This window comes from Lepidochelys kempii, chromosome 27 (genome assembly GCF_965140265.1).
Source record: "Lepidochelys kempii isolate rLepKem1 chromosome 27, rLepKem1.hap2, whole genome shotgun sequence".
NCBI lineage: Eukaryota > Metazoa > Chordata > Testudines > Cheloniidae > Lepidochelys > Lepidochelys kempii.
This window is the reverse complement of record NC_133282.1, coordinates 17,736,313-17,749,658: the sequence shown is the minus strand read 5'-3', so window position 1 is coordinate 17,749,658 and position 13,346 is coordinate 17,736,313. Positions and strand designations below refer to the sequence as shown.

General features: G+C 45.7%; 1 protein-coding gene across 4 annotated transcripts; it reads right to left on the bottom strand.

Moving 5' to 3' along the window:
• Positions 1 to 1,966: 1,966 nt before the first annotated feature.
• CNP (2'',3''-cyclic nucleotide 3'' phosphodiesterase) lies at positions 1,967 to 12,871 on the bottom strand. Of its 4 annotated transcripts, XM_073326317.1 has the most exons (5): positions 12,766 to 12,843; positions 10,827 to 11,001; positions 5,413 to 6,082; positions 4,592 to 4,731; positions 1,967 to 3,857 (listed from the first exon to the last, which is right to left on the bottom strand). In XM_073326317.1, exons 2-5 carry the CDS (start codon positions 10,902 to 10,904, stop codon positions 3,405 to 3,407), a joined length of 1,341 nt encoding a protein of 446 aa, XP_073182418.1. In that variant the 5' UTR covers positions 10,905 to 11,001; positions 12,766 to 12,843; the 3' UTR covers positions 1,967 to 3,404. The 4 variants fall into 4 exon arrangements, with proteins under 4 accessions (XP_073182418.1, XP_073182417.1, XP_073182419.1 ...); XM_073326316.1 differs by lacking the exon at positions 10,827 to 11,001 and having other exon boundaries at positions 12,766 to 12,871; XM_073326318.1 differs by lacking the exon at positions 10,827 to 11,001 and having other exon boundaries at positions 5,413 to 6,077; positions 12,766 to 12,852.
• Between the last annotated feature and the right edge of the window lie 475 nt (positions 12,872 to 13,346).

The following is a 13,346-nucleotide window of genomic DNA, read 5'->3' as shown; positions in this document are numbered from 1 at the left end:
AATAAAGAGTTATTCCTCTAAAGTCAGCAGATATGACAAAATACACTGAGAGCTGAGTTAAGTGAGTGGCATGGTCACTTGAGATCATGGACCTTAAGAGACAAACTACAGAGACGTATCTGCTTTTTAAAAGCCCAACCACAAACATACCTACTGGTATAAAGTCCAACTAACCTCAGTTATTCTAAAAACCATTTGTTGAAATAAGAGAACTGTTAAGCGTTTTACTTTCCCCGTAGTGCTCTTGTGCTGTCCCTCCTTGTGACCAGAATACAAAGTGTCTGAGCTGCAGTTGGGTTAGTCTCAGGTGGTCAAGCCCAAGTCCATTCAAAATGAAAGCAGGAGACGCTCCATGTGGTGTTTGGAGATGCTTGTGTGTGTAATGTCTATGGTCTAAAGGCAGAGCTACATTTAGACGGGCAAACCCAGGTATATTCCTTCTTCCCCTTTCTCAGCACTGGCTTTACTTCCAAGAATAACAGGTCTATTGGCAGCATCTCCTGCAAGAGGTGATATTAGTGTTGGGTTCAAATCCTATTCAGGTATAGCCACAACCTGAACTCCAAAAAATGAGTTTTAAAGAACATGAAGCTGCTTCGAGCCCCCTCTTTCTGTGGGCTGACTATGCTGTGTAAGGGGTAGTGCTCTTTATCAGTACACTTGGAGTTTTGCTCCAAGGATGGATTTTTATTGAAGCTACAGGCTTTAACTGTTTTGTAAATAATTGCATTAGTGAATTTGCAAAGACTTTGGGGGCAACATAATTAAGACCTTCATGAACCAATGTAAGTGCCCAGAGCACTTTGGCATCCAGCTAGAATGAGGATTGAGAGCCACTTTGCTGTGGTTTCTTTCCAGTGATCAGTGTTTAACCAAACTGGTCTTTATTGTAAAGAGAACTAGAGACAATAGTGGATACGCTGATGTGAAGCCACTCAGAGAGGACATTAGCCCCCATGCTGTAGTATTTAACTGAATTTAAGGAATAGATTCTGTATGTTTACCTCAGTGTAAAGATTTAACCTTTCCATTGAGAGGAAAGGTTATTGCATGAAGCAATCTGTATTCTAGATAGCTTTCCTAAACGCCCAACCCTCTTCAAGGCAGGCTTCATACTGGTATAAACACTGTCCCTCTGTGGGCCCTTTACCTTTCTAGGATGTGAAGGGTAAAAAATGTGAATATTTGTTGTTTACTTCATTAGGCATAATTCATATGATGTGTTTATATGCAGAATCTCAATCAGACTGAAGCAAAACCATATGCAATTGGTTTATTATAAACTGTATATGATGTACAAACTAATAAACACTTAAATGATGAGCGTGTGACTGTTCTTGACCAGGCAAACAGCCAGGCTCTTCAGCTACCCCACGTTTTAAAGTTGGGCACCCTGTTGTGAGAACTTCCTGTCAAGGGTTTTCAGCATACAAACTGGGAGGAAGACTTGGGGGGTAGATGCCATTAAGGAAAAGGCATGTTCCCCAAAATGGCTATAAAGATGTACATAAATTGGGCCTGCTCTAGCTGAACACTTAATGGTCACCTTTTTTTCTGGGCTTCCCCTATGGAGCACACTGGAGCTCTTGTCAGGCTATGGTTGAGTTTCTCTGCTGAAGTGAAGGGAAACAGTGTGACTCGCTCAGAAGTGGAGTAAAGTGAACTGTTGTCCGTGTTCTCACTTTGAGAGCAGGAGGGCGGTGTTTATTGCTTTCACCAATAAACTCACCAAATTGCAGAATTTTATATTCCACCAGGTGAGGCCTAAAGCTTCCCTCAGTTTTGTTTTAGATGTTCAGAGAAGGGAACCCAAAGAAACTCCCCCCACATGAATTTGGGTTTTGCAAGCTTGCTTCGTAAGTGACCCTGCCCACACCCAGCTGCTGAACACAGTTAAGGTTGTGGTGTCATGGCGACAGATCCTTTACTGCTGTGAACCCTGCATGTGCATGTCAGACAGTAAACACACATTAATACTGGATTTATTTTAATACACTTTACAGTTCATGGGACATTGAGCCATAACATGAGTTTAAACTGCTTGGTCTGACCTGATTAGTTCAGCCAAATGTTACAGGAAGGTAATGACAGCAAATATCTGATCAGTAGGCAAGCAGCATCTCACTATGTTCACATGAGCAGAAATAAGTTTCAACTATAATTAAAAAGTGTAATAACTAAAATGTTTGAACATTAGACAACCAGCTGGAAAAATGTAGATTTGAGCAGGTTAAGTTAGGCATAAATTACAATGCCACCATTATTTACTTCCTAAGTAACATGTTAGCTTCATGTACTTCCATGCTAATCTTAACATTCAAAAGAATTAGACTTTGAATCCAAAGCAGGAAAACCTGTTTTGCATGAAGTACAATTTAGTACTTCAGACATGATTTTAGTGTATAGGATCAGGAGTTAGAGATGGAAAAGACCTATTCGTTAATCTATTCCATCCCCTGCCAGGGCAGGATTGTTCCCTACAATATACATATAGTAGAGCTTTGTCCAGTCTCCGTTTAGATGTCTCATGTGATGGTGGCGCCTGCCATTTTCACTAGAAGACCGAGCAGATCTCACTTCTAGGAAGTTTTTCCTGATATTTAAATTCTGTTCATGATCTTACCCAGAGTAGTTCCATTTAATAGAGCTTCAATTTTAAACTGGAAGTAGATCCTTCTCCCACCCACCAATGCACTTCTCCTTTCTCTCACACCCAAGGAAGTCTTCAAAGCATTCTGGTAGCACATGAAGTTAGGGTAGGCCACACACTGCTAGCTATGGGGATGCAATAGTTTGACCCTTCTGAATGAAGATTCTTGTACTCCCCATAGTACATACCTAATCCTAGTGGTTTTAATCATCTGCTACCAAAGGCAGGATGTTCCATCAGCCTGTGGGGGACTGTACCAACTTAAAGCTGGGTTGAACTTTCAGCTTCAACTCACTTGGCTTCACAGAATGAAAAGTAGCTTAAAAACTTTGGTCCACCACTGTCTAAATCAGTTATTATGGTCACATCTTCGAACAATTGAGGTTCATAGGGAAATTACAAAACGTGAACTATCAGGAATGATCCTCTGAGGAACAAAACGAGGAGTGAGACCTCTCTACAAATATCTATCATTTTAAAAAGTCATTCAGCACTTCAGTTATTTAAAAGATCCTATTTGGTCTACTTAATTATCAGAAATAGTTGTTTTTAGCCACTTCGTTTTCCTTTACACTCAGGTCACCAATTTCCTTCCTGAGGGCCAATACATTGTCCCAGGAGAGACACTTCATACTAGAGTTTGCAAAAGGGCTACTTTAGTACACGTAGAACTTTCTTTTTACAATTTTATAAAGGTTACCCAAGTTATGGTCTTAAAAAAAAAAAACCCAAACACACTGCACAGCTGGAGCACTTAGATGATAGTGCAGGGATTAAAGGCAGAGCCTCGCTTGTTACTGCCCTGAGTAGGCACGAGCTTTCCCTTGCCGTAGTAACCTGAGAAAATAGCCTTCACTTCAATCTTTTTAGAAAGTAGGAGCATCCACATGCCATTGCCAAAGTACTGCAGTTTCCCTCCACCAACTTCCTCAATTTCATCACCTTTGTTCCCTGCCTTTTCCAGCTTGACAAACTCCAGCAAGTCAATTCCAGTCTGGACCGGTTCTATGCCACTGGCACATCCAAGGGTAACGTGAGCCCGGCTGCCTTTGGGCAGGTTGTCTGTAGGCAATACCTTGTCCACGTCTCCCGGCCACAGCAGCAGTTCTTGCTCACTCAGTTCCACACGAGCACCCGCCGTTTTTGTCGTGAGGAACAGCGCAGAGATAGTCAAGGTAAAGGCTTTTCCATAGGAAGCCTTCACAACCTAAGGGGAGAGAGGACCAAACGATTTGAATCCAGAATAGGACTTTGACTGACTCTAAATGTGACATTAACCTTGCCCTGCCAAGCCCCTTCAAAGGTTTACGCATCCAGATCTACTTCTTTGCCTTTTCAGTTAGATTCTTCACTGATCTCCTTTGAGGAATTCTCACACATTCCATGTATATGCTACGAAGTGTACCATGAACAGCCGCTCTCCTCAACAATCTTAGGGATTTCACTGGCCTTCTCCAACACTCAATATGGTATGAAAACAACATCATGGTTACAGGTCACTCCCCCTTTTGGTCATCTTAATTTATGTATTTTAATTGGAACCTCAGGCTGATCAGATCTGGTACAAAAGATGGAAGTGACAATACCTTAACTCATGATGACTCAAAACCAAGCCAGGAGAGAAGAACTCTAGTACTTACAGGAAAAACCCCACAAGAAACAGCAGTTAGTCTGGAGATGAAAACTTCCTCAGTGCATTTCCCTGTCAATGTTATTTCTCGGTCCTGAGGAGTAACAGTCTTACTATTTCTCTACTAACCAGGCTGTCAAGTGAGCCAGCTTCACAAGTGCTGTTGTGAGGGGGACATCTGCAGCTGTGCTAAGGTTTTAGAAAGCTGCATGGCCACATCAAATCTACCAGGGTAAAAGGTTGGCATAACACACAACTTGAACACATGTTTTTGAAAGAAGAAAAAAAACAAACAAACCCAAGACACTAACTTCTTGTTGTGCATATTCATCAGCTCCCATAGCCTTTCCAAAGTCAGTAAATTTTGTAGTACAGTGCAATACGCCGGGTGGCCTTTTCGCAAAGTAGCTGGTCAGGTCCAATTTTACTTTGGGATCTTCGGCAGGAAGAACTGCAAGTGTAGACAAGCAATATTACTACTGACAAATTAATATTCATCTTCCCCTGCAAATACTCATTTAAGAGGTATACTTAAGGTTTAATTTTATTTGGAGCCGAGTGCGCTAGACAGCAGGAGAAAATGAAGTGTTGTTTATCCACACAACTAGTATAGTCCAGCAATGCAAGCTTCCTTGCACTGCTAGCTAGTTTGCCTAGGCCTTGATATTGCAGGGATCACTTTAGGGGCAACATGCTGTTTCAGTCTATTTTTATTCGGTCCTTGACCTCTCTCCTCCAACTTACTTCACATAGAGCATCACAGAAAGCAGGTGGGAATGGCTTGGTTATTTCCAGTCTAAGCTGGATTCAACCCTGTGGGCTGCAGGCTCAAGGTTCTATATCCCATTGCAAATCCCCTAAACATCATGTTTCAAAAACTTTTTAAATTTAAAAGAAGCAGTAGGTTGTGCTTCCCTACATAAAAATGATTTAAAGCTGCTTCTGCTTTTTGGACAAAACGCCTTGTTGTTCTAATCAGTGTCTTTAAATATAACTTGTGGAGAATTTAGACTGAACTGGAAGTGTTACTTTGGAAGCTGAGTGGGCAAGTTTGTTCCCTGTGTTGTCTACTAAGCGGTAACCTTCCCTCTGGTTAGTAAAATAAAAAGCTTGGTAACATTTATATACGTACAGTACTTAGACTCCTTTTTGAATACTTTAAGACTTCCAAGCTCATCTAAAAAGGCTTGCCCAGTCTTCCTCAAGTTCTCAGAACTCTTTTTGCTCAAAAACCATCCATAATACAAAGGTAGGAAATCCTTCTCCAAGCTTGGTTTCATCTTCTTCAAATCTTCAACAGACAGTTTCCACTGATTCTTATCCTTAAGCTGCAAGCAATCCATCTTCCAAGGTGTTTTGGGCTCAACAAAGAGGACTTTATACTGGTATCTGTCAGCAATATCAAAGAGTTGGTCTAGCCGTTCCCGTTCATGGTGAGTATCATCCACAACAACAACACTGATGTCTCGCTTGCAATAGTCAACTAAATCCTCATCCAACTTTGAATAATCTTCAGGAATGGAGCTTCTTATTGCAGGTATAAATTTATACGTATCTGCTGAAACGATCTTGCAGGCATCCTTATACTGGTCTTGAATAGCCTGGGCAAGAGTGGATTTCCCACTGCCAGGCAGGCCTCTTATGATAAAAAGGGTTTTAGATTCTTTGACTGTAGAAATGGTAGTATCGTCGTCAAAGAATGGAAACTGCAGATTTTCAGGCCTCTCTTTCGATGACTGAGTAGACATTTTTCTAAATATTTTAGGCAGGAATGTATGGCTCTTCCGGGTAAAGCCTCTGTTCTGAAAGTTTAAAGAAGTTAATTTGTATGATTTTTTTGCTGTAACAATCCAAACAGATACCATCTTTCTGACACTAAACAATGTATCACTGTTCGAGTTCTTACTAGACAGAAGCAATTTTTTTGCTATTCACATGTGTTAAATGGTCCATTGATAGTTTTAAATGACACTGTTCTGTCATAAGTCTGTGCCACCATTATCAGTATTAAACCTCATCCTACAGTGCTCTGAACACCACAAATTTACCCTTAAATGTTTCTGCTGGCTCCCCTCCTAATGGGTCAAAGTGACCTTTTTAATCTGAATTTAGAAGAAAATTAAAATGTAAAGGGGTAGGCCAGCCCTGCCTGCTCATTTCTCTGTGGATTATGCCTTTTACTAGCTAGATGCTCACACCTGTTTCCAAACTGGCTTGTGCAGGGTTATACCATTGCAAACTCCATGCTTATACAGAGTGTTTACCCCCCTTGAATTCTAACATACCAGACACCAGTTTATGGGTCAAACTCAATTCAGTCCATATGAAAATAAAAAGCTGTAAGGTTACCATATTGAAACTTCTATTCAAAGACACTGCTCACAGAAACTTAAATATAGCCTGAACAGGAGAAGTGAAAGCTCATGCTACTGTGACAGCTGTTGATGTTGGGAAGATTCAATTAAAGAACAAAAACTAAAATGCAGAGACTACAAAAAGTTTGATTTGCTTTTAAGTCTGATATTTTACAGCAGTCGTTCTCAGACTTTTATACTGGTGACCCCTTTCACAGAGCAAGCCTCTGAGTGCAACCCCCGCCCTATACATTAAAAACACTTTTTTATATATTTAACACTATTATAAATGCTGGAGGTGAAAGAGGGTTTTGGGGTGGAGGTTGACAGCTCGTGACCGCCCCCCCCCATGTAATAACCTCACGACCCCCAGTTTGAGAACCCCCGTTTTACAGGTATTTTTCCAGTTGCGTGTAAGAGACCACTTAGAGAGAAGTCTGCCTGCAGGAGTGTGTACTTACTGCTGCACATCATGCCAAAAAGACCCTTTCCTCTTGGATGCTGTGCTGAAGGGCACCCCTGGAAATGAGGTAAGATCTTTATTGACAACTAACTGCTGCAGGGTAGAATAATTTTGTGTTGCTGTACTTGTGGCAAAGACATTTAAAGCCCCACAAGTGGCATTATGTGGGGCTGACGGGAAACCAAAACTAGTGAAATCGCTTGGATTCTACAGAAACAGGCACTTCTGGAAAAGCGTAAGAGGCAGCTGTTTGCATGATTCTGCCTGTCAGAGTTTTTTGCACTGCAAGCAGGATTCACAATGGGATGTGGTTACTCTGGAAAGAAATTAGATTAGGATCTTTCCATGTAGGAATAATTCAAAGTACATCAGAATTAAACACTGGCCTTTGTGAAATGGTAGGACATTTTGGGGTGGGACTTGGTCCTGCAGTGATGTATTATCACAAACTTGGCATTATGACATCACACAAGTTTCTTTGACAATATACTGTGGAATCCCTATAGAACCAAGTAGAAGCTGGAATTTGAAGGAAAAGGGTATTTTAAAGACACATATTTTCATTAGTACTAGCAGGGACAAAGATTTTTGTAAACATTAAATAGCCTCTTAATTTTCGCCTTGGGCATATTCTGGCCACTGAGATTGGTTAACCTGGTATGGAGCAACAGCTTGGTTTACCAATGGTGGTTTCACTACAACTAATTAGTAGAAACAAGGGTGGAGACCAAATGCTAGAGAAGTGACACTGCTGACTCAAAGCTTGGATCATCTTGTACTATTCAAGTATTTATTTGGTCTGTGGCAGAGGGAAAGTGCTTGATTCTGCTCACCAGTTGTCATGGGGTAAAGACAGTGGAGGTATGTCTGTGGAAACTAACATTTTGCTTGTATCATTCTCTCCACCCTTCTTATGTGGTTTTCATCACTTTTAAGCAATTTGGGACAAGAGCTGTGTCTTCTTTTATGTCCAAGAAGTGCCTAGCATGTTTGTGGGTGGTACTAAAACGATTTCCCCATGCTAATTTTCCCCCTACTGTTACTCACACCTTCTTGTCAACTGTTTGAAATGGGCCACCCTAATTATCACTAGGAAAGTTTTTTTTTCTCTTGCTGATAATAGCTCACCTTAATTGATTAGAATTGGTATGGCAACACCCATTTTTTCACGTTTGTGTGTGTGTCTATCTTCCTACTGTATTTTCCACTGCATGCATCTGATGAAGTGGGTTTTAGTCCCTGAAAGCTTATGCCCAAATAAATTTGTTAATCTCTGAGATGCCACAAGTCCTCCTCGTTCTTTTTACTAAAATATAAATCCCTTTAAAACTGAACTGAAGCTACAAAAAGTAGGATGATGAACTCAAAATGTAGTCCTGTAACTGACCATTGTGTACTGTTGGCACATTTTATGCAGAGTGCTTACCAGAGAAAGTAGCTCATTTATATTAAAAAGTGGCCTTGGGCCTTGTTTGGAAGAATGCAAACGATCCACCCGGAATTCTCTTGGGAGCTTGGCAGAGCTAATATTCCCTCTTGGTAAGCACATGGTACTTTTTACTCATTACAGAGGTACTTAGTGTCTCATTTCATCTCTTGGGCTCTTTGTCCACATGGAAGTAGTTTGAATGGGAGCTGTAAAACTTGTTTCTACATCTAACTGTTGGATCAGATTTGACTTGACAGGGTCCACTTAACCTCAACAAGTATGCAGGTAATAAGTGAGAGTCAGATTGTGTAAGAGCTACAACCACAAGGGAGCATCTGAGTGCGGCATGCATCTAGTATTTGGATGGGGACTGGTTTGCAGTCAAACTATTTTGATGAAACCAGCTGTTGGTGACCAGCAGTAACGGAGGCATTCTTTTTAAAATGCAAACAACAGAACAATAATAGAAAACCCCCTCAGCACCCATTGTTTATCAGCCAGCTTTAAATAATAAGCTCTTTAATGAAACCAGGCCACATACAAAATGGACAGACAATGGTACCACACAAATAAGTCTTAAAGGAGCAGTTGGCCAGTTTCTGATTAAACAATCTATTCAATTCAACACCAGCTCTGTCATTTCTCCCCTTCCCCCCAGTTGTCCCTACAAAGCTCCTATTTGTATGGAAACAAGTATTTGGTCTCCTTTCCAGGAAAGAGGATGAATTTTAAGTGGCACTGGTAAGATTTGCAACAGTGTTTTACTCCCTGCTAAGAAGGGCGGGGTGGGGGTGAGGGGATAAAGCAGTTAGCAGTTTTCTATCGGACATGACTAGTGAGGTTTTTTCTAGAGGGCACAGGCACTGCGGTTAGGAGGAGAACCTCTAAGCACTGGTGGCCCAACAAAGGATTTAGAAAAATGAGTGGCATTAAGACGTCGGTTAAACCTTGCCACTCACATCACCTCACTTGGCATTCCACCCTCTGCTGTTGTTTTTAAGTAGTTTGCAATAGAGACCGTGACTTTTTTCCATCGGTAATGCATACAATACATCTTGGGAACTATACAAAGACTAAATTCCAATGCAATCTGTGGAGTGGGTTTGGAGCTATGTTAGAGAGTCTAGGCTCTCTTCTTATTCTTAATCACAATACCCATTTCTGCAGGTGGCAGAAAGTTGCCTGTCTATTCAAAGAGGGGTGGTTCCAGGAAGTGAGATTTGAACTTCCGTTTATAGTCTCATTGGAGAGATGGCCTGTGCAGGAAACTTGCTCAGGTTTATTTTCCCCAGCACTCCTAACCCCAACTAACGTTTCAAACACTCCACACTTGCGACAGACAGACATTGCCTATAGCACAAACATAGGGAGACACAACAGTTCAAATTAGCCAGACCAGCAACATGCTTGATGGAGTTCCTAGGATGCGTTTCTTTAATTTCTGCCACTCACTGCAAGGGGGATTGTAGTGGTTTACAAGGGCTCCAAGGGAGAAACATCCCCTCTCTTGGTCGTTTAGTGAGCCGGTCCTTTCACAGTCTTGTTAAAATACTTCTGAAGATCCGAGTTTTTCTCTTTTCACTGTAGTATGCTATACCAAGTATCAGCTACTTAAAATGTCAGTCAGCACCCTTTCAAAGCTACATCATTCTGACCCTGTGTAGTAATATCTATATTTTGCTTGTTTGTTGAACAGGAAATGTGAACGTTTCCAAAAAGTTAATTTAACGTGTAATAGGCTGCTACCTCTTTCCTTGCCTACACCCACAGAGTTTGTATTTAAGTGAGAATACAAGTCCTCTCATCCTGACTAATGGGAACATGCACAGAGCACATCTTGATAAAACAGCAGGAAATTTTTTTTTCGGGGGAGAAGGTTCTAAGCTAGACTGGCACTGTCCAATGTCGCACTCATCCTACAAGTGGCTCTGTCTGAGCAGACCTTTACATGCTAGCCGAGCCCTGGGGGAGTTTAACTGCAGGATCATGGCCAATATCTGTCGCAGATTGTCCGTCCTATCCCCCCATCCCAGCCACCCCATCCCTCTCACAGCACTACCCAGTCCCCTCCCCAAGCACCTGAAGACATGAGTTTGGAAATTCTGCCACCAGTTACGCACAGCTACAGCATAGTTTTGATTGCAAATTATGGAGCAGATCCTCCTTCACAGTCTCTTTAAAACTTTTTCCTCCCTGCGTCACTACCAGCCATTGTGCAATGCATTTCAGCAACATTTAACCCCTCACTCACTCAACACATAGAAGGTTCACAGGGCCCCAAATAAAAGAGGAGACCTTACGTTGTCAGGGGAGCGCCAGCAGGCTCTCTCTGCCTCCAAGATGAAGGCTGTGACGATCTTAACCTGACTGTTTAGCATGCAGTTTGGCACTTTACAAAGATAGCGAGCTGCTCGGAGCGGGGGGCTGCATTAACCTGGCTCAGACAGTCGCTACACAGCTCAGAATTTGTAGATGCTGTTGATAAAGACAAAAGGAAACGAAACCTCCCAGGGACTCTGCATCTCTCATACAGGCGGATGGTTGCATGAGAAATTCAGATGTCTGGGTGGGTTTTATTTTCTTCCTGTATTTACAGACATACGATGTGGTGCTGTCCTCGCCTTGGGGGCTGGCTCTAACTCTCTTAAGTTTTAAAAGCTCTCCTGCAGGCATAGCAAGCATTCAGGCTGGACCTTGCATGGATCCCCCTGAATTTCCACAGCCTGCGAGCCCTGCCTGGGGTCACCAAAGCCAGGGTGTCCAGATGTCCTGATTTTTATAGAAACAATTCCGAGAGCGGGGCTTTGTCTTACACAGGTGCCTATTGCTCTACGACCCTGTCCTGATTCTTCACGCTTTCTACCTGGTCAAAACACACCCCCACCCCACTGTATGCAATAGATGGGACAGTCCAGAAACTAGCGCCCTATGGGGGACTGGCTGAAACCCCCCTGTCTGCTCCTAGGAAGTGGCTGCCCCCCAGCTAGGAGGGTCGGGGGGGGGGGTTCACCCTATTGCTACCCCAAGACGCTACACCAGCCTTGCAGAAGGTCCATAACATGCCAGCCCAGGCAAGAAGCCCCCGGGGCTGGGAGAGGCACTGTGGGGGGTGCTCTGCTCAGCCCCCCTCAGCGGGGGGGTCCCATTCACCAGCAAAACACTTCACACACGCACACCCCCACTGTGATCCCTGTATCCCCACAGCATATGGCCCCCTGACCTGATCCTATAGCCCCCCACAAAACCCCCCTTACCACCCCCTTGCCCCTCTCAGTCACCTACCCCCTACAGTCCCCCCACCTCTCCAGGCACCTACCCCCCATGGTGCCCCTTACCTCCCCTATAGCCCCTCACAGCCCCCACAGACACCTACCCCCTCCAGTCCCCATATCTCCCTACAGCGCCCCTTACCCCCTATAGCCCCCATGACCCCCCACAGTCCCCCTTACTCCCCCACAGCCCCCCTTACTCCCCTATAGCCCCCACGACCCCTTCAGACACCGACCCCCTACTGCCCCACAACCCCCATAGTCCCCTACAGCCCCCCCTTACCTCCTCTATAGCCCCCACGACCCCCCACAGCCCCCCTTACTCCCCTCAGACACCGACCCCCTACAGCCCCCCTTACTCCCCCTAGAGCCCCCTGCGACCCCCCACAGCCCCCCTTACTCCCCTTAGAGCCCCCCACGACCCCCCACAGCCCCCCTTACTCCTCTCAGACACCGACCCCTACTGCCCCACAACCCCCATAGTCCCCTATAGCCCCCCTTACTCCCCTCAGACACCGACCCCTACTGCCCCACAACCCCCATAGTCCCCTACAGCCCCCCCTTACCTCCTCTATAGCCCCCCACGACCCCCCCACAGCCCCCCTTACTCCCCTTAGAGCCCCCCGCGACCCCCACAGCCCCCTTACTCCCCTCAGACACCGACCCCTACTGCCCCACAACCCCCATAGTCCCCTACAGCCCCCCCTTACCTCCTCTATAGCCCCCCACGACCCCCCCACAGCCCCTCTTACAGCCCCCCGCGACCCCCCACAGCCCCCCTTACTCCCCTCAGACACCGACCCCCTACAGCCCCCCCTTACTCCCCCTAGAGCCCCCTGTGACCCCCCACAGCCCCCCTTACTCCCCTCAGACACCGACCCCCCCTACAGCCCCCCCTTACTCCTCTTCCAGCCCCCCACGGCCCCCTTACTCCCCCCACGGGCCCCGCCGCGCCGCCCGAGCCGCTCACCATGGCGAGGGCGGCGCCTCCAGCGGCTGCGGCTGCCGAGCGGAGGGGACGCGGCTCTGTCAGGGGCCCGCCCGCCGCGATTTTCATAGCCCCGCCGCGGTGGGCGGGAGGCGCCGAATGCGCACGCGCCGGCCAAAGGCCTGACGGCCAGCAGCCCCTAGCGGCCAGGCCGGGCATTGCACGCCCCCGAAGCCAGCCACAGGGACCCCCCCCCGCAGGCTTGCAAGCTGAGCTCTGAGCAGCGGGGACACCAGCAGCCTGCCCCCGCCAACCCGGCCTGGTGGTGTGAGTGCTCGCACTCACACAGCCGCCGTGCGCACAGACACGCCTGCTCCTTCAGGCACCCCCGCTCGGCCTGTGCAGCCCCTGGCGCACCAGGCCGGGCTTGCCGCGCCTGATCTGCCTTGCGCAGTGAGCGGCTTCACAGGGGTGCCCTTTAAAGTAGCAGCAGTAGAGCTGGCTGGGCAACGCTTCTAAGCACAGCTGAACGGGGCAGGGGCCGGCGCTGTTTCAGGCTCCCGGCAAAGTCAGGCAGCCAGCCGTTACAGGGGGCACCCTGAACAGCGAACACCTTATAAACA